General features: G+C 43.1%; 1 protein-coding gene across 1 annotated transcript in view; it reads right to left on the reverse strand.

Annotated features, from left to right (window-relative positions):
* The window catches only part of LOC132824045 (septin-7-like), a 96,336-nt gene that overhangs the window by 16,089 nt on the left and 68,987 nt on the right, over window positions 1-11,260 (reverse strand). The window contains exon 8 of the mRNA XM_060838311.1: window positions 6,521-6,617. Coding sequence (XP_060694294.1) covers window positions 6,521-6,617 — 97 coding nt within the window. The remainder of the gene's footprint in view (window positions 1-6,520; window positions 6,618-11,260) is intronic.

Consider the following 11,260-nt stretch of genomic DNA (forward strand, 5'->3'; position numbering starts at 1 on the left):
GAGACCTAGGTCTCAGCTCCCGTCTCTGTAAATGGATCCTTAACTTCCTGACTCACCGACCACAATCAGCATTAGACGACAACACCTCCTCCAACATAATTCTCAACACCACAGACCTGGAAGACTATGCACTCAGCTGCCTACTATAATCCTTACACACTCATGACTGGCCAAATTCTACACCTGCTCCATTTACAAATTTGCTGACAACACCACTACTGTAGGCTGGGACCCAAACAACGACGAGACAGAATGCAGGAAAGAGATGGACTCTTTAGCGACAAGGTATAAAGACAACAATCTCTCCATCAACATTAGCAAAACAAAAGAATTGGTCATTGACTTCAGGAGGCAGAGTGCGGGGCAGGCTCCTTCTGCAAAAATCAGTGATGCTGAGATGGAAAGGGTCGAGAGTGCCGAGTTCCTTGAAGGGATGATCACCAACAATCTCTCCTGGTTCACCCACGTCAACACGATGGTCAAGAAAGCACAGTGTCTCAACTTCCTCAGAAGGCTAAGAAAATTCAGCATGCGCACAAGGATTCTTACCAATTGTTACAGATGCACCATAGAAAGTATCCTATCCAGGTGCATCACACCACGGTATGGCAACTGTTCTTCCAAGACAAGAAACTACATACAGTCATTAACACAGTTGAGTCCATCATGCAAACCAGTCATTGATCCCATCCATAATTTTTGCTGCCTCAGAAAAGCAACTAATATAATCAAAGACCCTCTCCCCACCCGACTGTACTCTTTCAACACACTTCCATTAGGCAGAAGGTAGAAAAAAAATGAATATACATGTAAACAGATTCAAGAATAGCTTCTTTTCTGCTGTTAATTCTGATCTCTCTCTACAGCTGTATTACTGCATTCTGCACTCTGTTCTGCTACCCTGATGCACTTTGTATGATATGACCTGCCAGCATAGCACATGAAACAATGCTCATTGTATCTTGGTACATGTGACAATAATCAATCACAGAAAATAAATGCAAGATACTATTTTTCAGTTATAGAGTCATAGTGATCTACAGCACGGAAACAGACCCTTCGGTCCGACCTGTCCATGCTGACCAGATATTCCAACCCAATCTAGTCCCACCTGCCAGCACCCGGCCCATATCCCTCCAAACCCTTCCTATTCTTTTACCCATCCAAATAAACCAGCCTCCACCACTTCCTATGGCAGCTCATTCCATACACGTACCACCCTCTGCGTGAAAAAGATGTCTCATAGGTGTCTTTTATATCTTTCCCCTCTCACCCTAAACCTATGCCCTCTAGTTCTGGACTCCCTGACCCCAGGGTAAAACTTTGCCTATTTATCCTATCCATGCTCCTCATAATTTTGTAAACCTCTATAAGGTCACCCCTCAGCCTCTGATGCTCCAGGGAAAATAGCCCCAGCCTGTTCAGCCTCTTCCTATTGCTAAAATCCTCCAACCCTGGCAACATCCTTGTAAATCTTTTCTGAACCCTTTCAAGTTTCGCAACACCTTTCCGATAGGAAGGAGACCAGAATTGCATGCAATATTCCAACAGTGGCTTAACCAATGTTCTGTACAGCCGCAACATGACCTCCCAGCTCCTGTACACAATACTCTGACCAATAAAGGAAAGCATACCAAACACCTTCTTCACTATCCTATCTACCTGCGATTCCACTTTCAAGGAGCTATGAACCTGCACTCCAAGGTCTCTTTGTTCAGCAACACTCCCTAGGACCTTAACATTAAGTATAAAAGTCCTGCTAAGATTTGCTTTCCCAAAATGCAGCACCTCGCATTTATCTAATTAAACTCCATCTGCCACTTCTCAGCCCATTGGCCCATCTGGTCCAGATCCTGTTGTAATCTGAGGTAACCCTCTTCGTTGTCCACTACACCTCCAATTTTGGTGTCATCTGCAAACTTACTAACTGTACCTCTTATGCTCGCATCCAAATCATTTATGTAAATGACAAAAAGTAGAGGACCCAGCACCGATCCTTGTGGCACTCCACTGGTCACAGGCCTCCAGTCTGAAAAACAACCCTCCACCACTCTCTGCCTTCTATCTTTGAGCCAGTTCTGTATCCAAATGGCTAGTTCTCCCTGTATTCCATGAGATCTAACCTTGCTTACCAGTCTCTCATGGGGAACATTGTTGAACACCTTACTGAAGTCCATATAGATCACACCTACCGCCCTGTCCTCAATCCTCTTTGTTACTTCGTCAAAAAACTCAATCAAGTTTGTGAGACATGATTTCCCACACACAAAGCCATGTTGACTATCCCTAATCAGTCCTTGTCTTTTCAAATACATGTACATCCTGTCCCTCAGGATTCCCTCCAACAACTTGCCCACCACCACCGTCAGGCTCACTGGTCTATAGATCCCTGGCTTGTCCTTACCACCCTTCTTGAACAGTGGCACCACGTTAGGCAACCTCCAGTCTTCTAGCACCTCACCTGTGACTATCGATGATACAAATATTTCAGCAAGAGGCCCAGCAATCACTTCTCTACCTTCCCAGAGAGTTCTAGGATACACCCGATCACGTCCTAGGGATTTATCCACCTTTACCCATTTCAAGACATTCAGCACTTCCTCCTGTGTAATACGGACAATTTGCAAGATGTCACCATCTATTTTCCTACATCTTTCATATCTATATCTTTCATATCCTTTTCCACAGTAAATACTGACGCAAAGTACTCATTTAATATCGCCACCATTTCCTGCGGCTCCACACAAAGGGTGCATTTTAATCTCTTCATTCACCTCTGATCTCTGTACACTGATAAACAAATTGGCGTTTTTTTAAAAAACTGGGATGTGCCATTTATTACCCATCTGTAGTTGGCCCTGAGAAGGTGGTGAGCTATTTTCTGGAACCACAGCCTAGACCATAATGCTGCTCGGAAGGGAATTCCAGGACTTTGACTCAGCAACAAAAGAACAGCAATATATTTCCAAGTCAGGATGGCTTGAAGGGGAACATGAGGTGGTTTTCCATGTATCAGTTGCCATTGTCCTTTGAGATGGCAGTGGTTGTGGGTTTGGAAGGTGCTGTCTCAGCTGCGACAGTGAGTTTCTGTGGCACCCATTGTAGATGATATATACTGTTGCTACTGATCATCAGTTGTGGAAGGAATTAATAGCAACAGGTGTAAGCCATTCAATGAAGTTATGGCTGATCTGTGGCCTAACTCGATATACCTGCTTTTGACCCACAATCCCTTTGTTTAACAAACATTCACAAAATTAGCCCCCAATTCCCACTGACTGCAGTTTTCACAGGGTTCTATGATGCCACACTTGATCAAAGATAGCTTTGACATCAAGGCAGTCACTCCCACCTCACTTCTGGAATTCTGCTCTTTTGTCAAGAGGAACAGGAATCAGCCATTCAGCCCATCAGATTTGCTCCATTCTTCACTGAATCACAAACTTGTTACAGTGCAGAAGGTGCACTCTTAAAATGAGCATCATTACTTAACGTCAATCTCCTGCATTTCCCCCATACTTACACCCACTACTTCTATCCAAATAGTTATGGTAACATTAGACAAGCACAGCAGTGTCCTGGTATCTTGGCTATAAATCAAACACACGCAGAATCGGGAAGGTGCAGAAGGAGGCCATTCAGTCCATTCGTGCACACACCAATTCTATTACTAGATCCTTTCCCCCCATATCCCTGTACACTATTTCCGTACACATATCCAAAGACACACCCAATGCCATCTTGAATGCCTCAGCTGAGCTTGCCTCCAGGCAGTGTACAGGTCGTTCTGCTATAATGCGCATTTCGCTAACATGAATCTGTTATAACACGACTGACAAATTGAGGGCACTGTTTTAAAGCAAGTAGTTTTAAAATTTGTTATATGTATTGGTCATAATGGGATCCTGGTCCCATTAGTCTAAATGGTATTATGTAATTTTCTTATAACACAGAATTGCACAAAAACATAACCACCGCGTTATAGCAGAACTGACTATACTCCATTGACCTAATTACTTGTGTGAAAATGTTTTTTTTGGGTTATTACATTTGCATGTCATTCGAAATCTATGGCCTCATTCTTTTTACAGATAGTTTCCTCCTTTGTCACAAAGGCAGCATTTGCCTCTTTTGTAAAGTCAGATGCAAAATGTATTTATTTGACACCTTAGCAATGCTCCTTGCTCATGTGTAAATCCCTTTTTTGTGGTTGTTCATCAGCTCTACTCCTCTTGTAACAACTCTCGCTATGCATATGCCTGTAGAAGACTTTGGACTTTCTCTTGATGTTAACTGTTTGTCTTTTCTCGTAATTCTTCTTTGCTTCTCTTTGCAATCAATACAATCCCAGTCGATCGAGCACTTCAGTGCCTTTTCTCCACATAATCCAAAGAATCTCTTCCTTTGTCCCACCAACGGATTAGTAAACACCAATCTCAAACGTAAACAGACTCTACACCTGAATTTCCACAGCCCCCGCTGCTGGAGAATTCCAAAAGTTTTACTATCCTCTGAGTAAAACAAATATTTCATCTCATTATGTTCCTAGTGGTCTCCCCCTTACTTTTAAATTCTGGCCCCTGGTTCTAGATTCCCAAAACAGGAAACATCTATTTGCATCCACCCTGCATAGCCCTTTAAATATTATGTGGGTTTCAATTAGACCAAAGACCCAGTTTGCCAAATTTCTACTCTGAACACAGCCCTGCCAGCTTGAGAACAAGTCTGGTGAACCTTCATCACATTACTCTATGCAAGCCAAAACTGCACATAGTACTTCAGGTGCTATGTGCAACCAAGCTACAATACAATTGATGCAAGACACCATTACCTCTCCACTCAAATCCTCTTCTGATAAAAACCAAAATACCATTAGCCTTTCTAACAGATTGATGCACCTGCATATTAGCCCTCAGTGACTTATCGACAAGGACACCTTTGTACATCAACACTTTCAGCCTCTTCCAAGTGGATAATCTCACATCTTCCACATTACATTTAATGTTTTTAATTAATTTCATTGCTCACCATCACAAATGTGGTTCAGCGCCATTATTGACTGTGCTGACCACAGCTGGTAGACTGAGTCAGTGGCAGGGAACAAAGTAGCAAGAGGGCAAACCCACATAAGTTTGACTTCACCAGTCTACAGAGGTATCCATCCATGCCTGAGCTGAGTGGGATAGATTTCAAACAGATGTAGCAACTCAAAACAAGGTACCCATGATGAGCTGATGAGCATCAGCAGCAATACTGGACTTAATCATCATCTAAGATAAAGCAGCTGATTTGACTGTCACCCCAGCCACCATGTTCAACATCCACTCTCTCTGCCACAGATGCTCAGTAATAGGAACATGTATTATTTACAAGATTCACTGCAGAAATTCTGCCATGGCACCTCAGCGAACACTTTCCAAACCCATGAACACTTCCATTTAGGAATACACATGCAAGTTCCCCTCCAATCCCCATAGCATTCTGACTTCGAAATTTAGCACAGTGGGTCAAATTCTGAAATTTCCTCAATACTGGCATTGTGGGTCTACAGACAGCATAGAAATAGCAATACTGTATTGGGGTCCATACAGACAGTCAAAATAACTTGTTGAATGTAATTTGAGTTTGCATATGCTTATAGCCAGAACTGCCCAGCAAGACTTCAACAATCCTGATATTAACCATAAAATAGAGGAGGGACCCAGCTTGGAAAAATGTTGGTATTGACTGGAAGATGTCAGCTTGGAGTCTTAACGTGCAGATGCCCGGGTGTAGAGGTCAAGGAGGAGCTTACAAAAGCTGTTTGAAAGTATGACTTGCAGGAGGCTCTGATGAAGCTTACAGGCATGCAAAATCAAAACGGAGAAGGAAACAGGTACAGAACTCAGTTGGAAACAACTGCTTAGGATATAACAGCCACACGGGAGTGAGGAGGAAGGGAATGATCATGATTGGAGGCCTGACCCTGAGATAGGAAGGAGGGTCGTGACTTTTTTAAAATATTGATTCATGAGACAAATGTGTCACTGGCTGGGCCATTTATTATCCATCCCCGAACTCCCAGAGGACAATTAAGAATCAATCACACAATCAGTGGTCTGGAGTCACATGTAGGCCAGACCAGGTAAGGATGGCAGATTTCCTTCCCTTAGGACATGAGTGAACCAGACAGGTCTTTCCTGACAATCCAGCAATGGTTTCATGGTCATAATTAGACTTTAATTCCAGATTATTACTGAATCCAAATCTGACAATCTGCAAAGGTGGTCTCAAGGTTAATAATGTAACAATAATACTTGTAGGCCAATGCCTACTCCTGGCTGGTGGCCTGGTCCTGAGGGGGAAGAAAAGGGTGGGGTGGGGAGTGTCATAACTGACGGTCTGGTCCTGAAGTCACAGAGATTAAATCTGGAAGAGTGGTGCTGTCTGGAGATGGTCCATGGGCTTGATTGCTGGTTGGTGCTTGGACATAATTATATAAAACACTTAAATTCCAAAGCTGAAATCAACAGAACATTACCTTCTGCAACTCCCCATGGATACTGGCGACCTCTAACCTTTCGCCCATTGACCTCAAAGACGAGAGTACTTCCAACGACTGCCAGTGGTACATGGTCCTACAGAGAGCAAAGATCATCATTACCCTCAATCTCTATTTGGTTACAGCAGAATCCGCAGCAGGGGCAATGGGGCAGAGAACACTGCTCTCAAAATCAAATCCTGGCTCCAGCTGTGGAAGATCCATTTCAACATGGCTTCCAGTCGTAGTCAGATACACTTCTCTGAACAAATGCCTGCTCAATCACAATATTAAAGATTTATTCATGTCACTGTTAAGGTCAAGAGGAACAGCTGGTGAATATTAACTGTCTATGAGCACATACAGATAGGGGCCAGCTGCGACACTGCTGTGGGATGAAAGCAGAGAGATGCAGCAAGAGAAAAAAAAACTGTGCCTCGCTCCAAAGAAAAAATGTGCCTTGATTTCTCATTAGCTGTGTTGTAATCTATGCATAGTGGTAGCATAGGATGGTTCCCTACAGGTGGTGATTGGAAATTAAGATATCATTGAGACATAACATGACAATGTATGAATTACAGAAAATAGTTAAAGCCAAGTGTCATGTGTCAGGACACGACTTTTCGCCAAGGTTTGGAAATTTATTAAAAATTACAGACAAATTTCTAATGACTTGGTAAATGAACAATTCATAGTCAGACTTGAATAAATGTATAAAGCTGGAGAGATACTTGATAGAATATATAATGAAACTTAACAAGAGTTTGAGAGACTGCAAAATCTCCTAACTCAATTTTTGTCTTTACATTATTTGACTGTGCTAAGGTGTGGAACATAAGTGGGCCCAGAATATTAACTTCAGTTAGATTTTCAGAAAGAAAGATGCTTCAGAACAGATATCAGTGGCTTTACAAAAATTCCTGGAAAAACACTAATTTTTAGCAACCTTCTTGACATAAATGGCAACACAAAAAAAAGATTCAATTGCAGCTGCATTTTGAGCCTGCCCATATACTGAACACAAACATCAACAGCAAAGAAGGATCATAACTAAAAGCAACAAAGATAAACACAACTTTGGCAGTTAGGACATAAGGCAGGAATCAGGAAACTACAAGGAAAGAATGAAGCCTAGGAATGCATGGGAATGGTGAAGAGATTTTGGCTGTAGCTTGAGACATTATGATGCAATCATTTCCTGAATGGAACAGCGAGGTTTTTAAAATGAAGCTGCAGGAAAAGGGGGGAGGGGTGATATCAATCAAACTGACGGAATTGTACTGGTCACAAGGAGGTGAATGCTCAAATTATTAAAATGCTGCTGGTCAGTGAATACATGCCCAAGGTGTGGAGTGCATTGGTTACAGCATTATCAAAATTCTGTAGGTAACAAGGACGAAAGAAACACCAAGAGTTTGAGAGTTCTACTTGCTTCAAGGTTGGGAATTACAACACACTTAAGTCAATGAAAACGCGATAACTGTATGTAAAATAGAAGTGGCAAACCACTTTATCAGCACAGGTTTGGTATCAAGTGAAATGGCCTTACTGTTGAGCAAGCTGGCTATGAACATAGCTCAAATAAAACTGGACATGAAACCTGTCAAAGCAATTGATTTTGGGAGGTCAATAGATTTTCAGCTACACAATCTATAATTATTCCTTTAGTAAGGCCTAACTTTTCTAATCAAAATAGCAAAGAGATGTCATTGGCACTGGGCTTAGGAGTTGAAGGGGACAAAAAACAGACTAATTATCTTAAAATTTCACCAACAGTTGGCCCAGCCATCTTCTCAAAAGTTAAAAACACTAAAATGTGTAGGAATAAGGGATTTAAACTCACTAAATTTTTGAAGAGATCAGAATTAAATGTGATAATTATGGGGGTTAAAAAAAGAACATCCTGTCCCATAATGAATCTCTCATTAGAGATTCAACGACTTCAACAGACTTCAATGAAGTTGTAGCAATGGATTTAAAGGTAAGAGCTAAACTGACAAAGAAAATTACATTGTATACTTCATAGACATAGCAACTGAGTGCATCAATCTGCAATAACATAGCAAAGAATAAAAAGGGATTGTGGAAAACATAATGAAACAATGGATAGGGACTGCAGTGGAGGCACTGGCAAAATTCCGAACTGAATGAGAAATTTCAAGATCCATGAAAAGGTGTGAACTTTGTGGTAATGAAGACAGCAGCAGAATATCCCTTATGTGATGAAGTTTATCAGAAATTGATGAGCAATAGACAAGATACAGCGTGGCACGTTGGCTCAGTGGCTAGCACTGCTGCCTCACTGCACCAGCGACCCGGGTTTGATTCCCGCCTCGGGTGACTGTCTGTGTGAAATTCAATTCTCGTCTCGGGCGACTGTGTGTGGAGTTTGCACATCTGTCTGTGCGCTCCGGTTTCCTCCCACAATCCAAAGATATGCAGGTCAGGTGAACTGGCCATAGTGTTAGGTGCATGAGGTAAATATAGGGTAGGGGAATGGGTCTGGGTGGGTTACACTTCGAAGAGTAGGTGCTGATATGTTGGGCCGAAGGGCCTGTTTCCATACTGTAGCAAATCTAATCTAATCAATACCTCAGTAAGCTTTAGCAAAACTAACAGTGGAAAAAGTGAGAACTGCAGATACTGGAGATCAGAATCGTGAGTGTGGTGCTGGAAAAGCACAGCAGGTCAGGCAGCATCCAAGGGGCAGGAGAATTGATGTTTCGGGCATAAGCCCTTCATCAGGAATGAGGCTCGTGAGATAAATGGGAATGGGAGGGGATGGGTGTGTGCGTGCATGTGTATGTGTTTTGGGGGGGGGGGGGCGTGAGGGGAGGTCGTTGAGAATGCAATAGATATTTAAAGGTGGGGGAGAAAGTGATAGGTCAGAGAGGAGGATGGAGCGAATAGATAGGGAAGATAATGGACAGGTCAAGAGGGTGGTGCAGACTTGGAAGCTTGGCATTGGGACAAGGTGAGGGGAGAGGAAATCCACATGGGCCCTGCAATCGCACAGGACCAAAGGTGGTAGATGAGGTGTCCTTGGTTGGTTAGGGTTTAGCAATGGAGGAGGCCCAGAATCTGGGCTAGGTTGAGTGAGAGGGGCAGTTGGTGTTCAGCTGTAGGGATGGGGGGGATTCGTTGGTGCGGGTGTCCCAGAGATGTTCTCAGCGTCTGGCTTGGACCCTGCATCCCCCACATGATTAATGTGCATTTCACCAGTTTCCTGATTGCCCCTCCCCCTACTTTAACCCAGTCCCAAACCTCCAATTCAGCACTGCCCTCTTGACCAGTCCTTCGTCTTTCCCATCTATTGGCTCCACCATCCTCTCCAACATATCACCTTCTCCCCAACCTTCATCTACCTACTGCATTCTTACCTACCTTCTCCTCCCATTTATCTCAGCACCTTGGTCCACAAACCTCATTCCAGATGAAGGGCTTATGCCCGAAACATTGATTCTCCTGCTCCTCGGATGTTGCCTGACCTGATCTGCTTATCCAAAACTATATGTGGCATGGACAGAATGAAGAACTGACTATAAATTGTTGGGGGCTACTGCCCATATCAATGCTTGTTAGGTGAAATCCAAAAGTCCTTTGACATGAATAACCATCCCCATCTACAATGGAAACTACAATGAACTCCGCATTTTCTGAGCACGTCAATGCCTTAACATGGGCTATCAAGGTCAGAGATTATATGTGAAAGGTAGACCCTTCAAAGTATTGAAGATTAGAGGGACCTTTAGACGTATTGCACAAATCCGTGAAGGTGGCAGGACATGTAGACTAGGTTGTTAAGGTGGCATTTGGCATATTCTTATTAGCTTATTAGGCATAGAATTCAACAGCAAGAAGGCTATGCTACAACTATGTAAGATGCGGGTGAGGCCACAATTGATGATATCACATTGAGGCTGACAGCATTTGTGATCAGACCAACTTTGAAAAGCGTGTTTGTAATAACTGACTGACGGGACAAGAATAAGCAGATCAGAGACAGGAAAAGTATAGGTTATATCAAACAAACCTCACTGAATGTTTGGGGTAACTAACATGGTTGAGAAGGGAGGAACTATTAGCAAGGTGACATAGTAAACAGTATAAGTAGGAGAAGAGGGATTAATTGATCAAAAAAATAATTCATCTTAGAAATAGATTGCTGTGCAGAGAGTGGCATGCTCTCAGTGTGTGGGTGGGTTAGTCAGTGCTATGTGGAGACTGACAAGCTGTCACTTCGGAGTGAGGTTTAGTCAGTGCTGTGCAGACAGTAACATGCTCTGAGTGAGGTGTGTGGGTTAGTCAGTGCTGTGCAGACAGTAGCATGCTCTGAGTGAGGTGTGTGGCATAGTCAGTGCTGTGCAGACAGTAACATGCTCTGAGTGAGGTGTGTGGTTTAGTCAGTAACATGCTCTGAGTGAGGTGTGTGGTTTAGTCAGTGCTGTGCAGACAGTAACATGCTCTGAGGGAGGTGTGTGGTTTAGTCAGTGCTGTGCAGACAGTAGCATGATCTGAGTGAGGTGTGTGGCTTAGTCAGTGCTGTGCAGACAGTAACATGCTCTGAGTGAGGTGTGTGGTTTAGTCAGTAACATGCTCTGAGTGAGGTGTGTGGTTTAGTCAGTGCTGTGCAGACAGTAACATGCTCTGAGGGAGGTGTGTGGTTTAGTCAGTGCTGTGCAGACAGTAGCATGATCTGAGTGAGGTGTGTGGCTTAGTCAGTGCTGTGCAGACAGGAAC

The sequence above is a fragment of the Hemiscyllium ocellatum genome, chromosome 17 (genome assembly GCF_020745735.1).
Source record: "Hemiscyllium ocellatum isolate sHemOce1 chromosome 17, sHemOce1.pat.X.cur, whole genome shotgun sequence".
Taxonomy (NCBI): Eukaryota; Metazoa; Chordata; class Chondrichthyes; order Orectolobiformes; family Hemiscylliidae; genus Hemiscyllium; species Hemiscyllium ocellatum.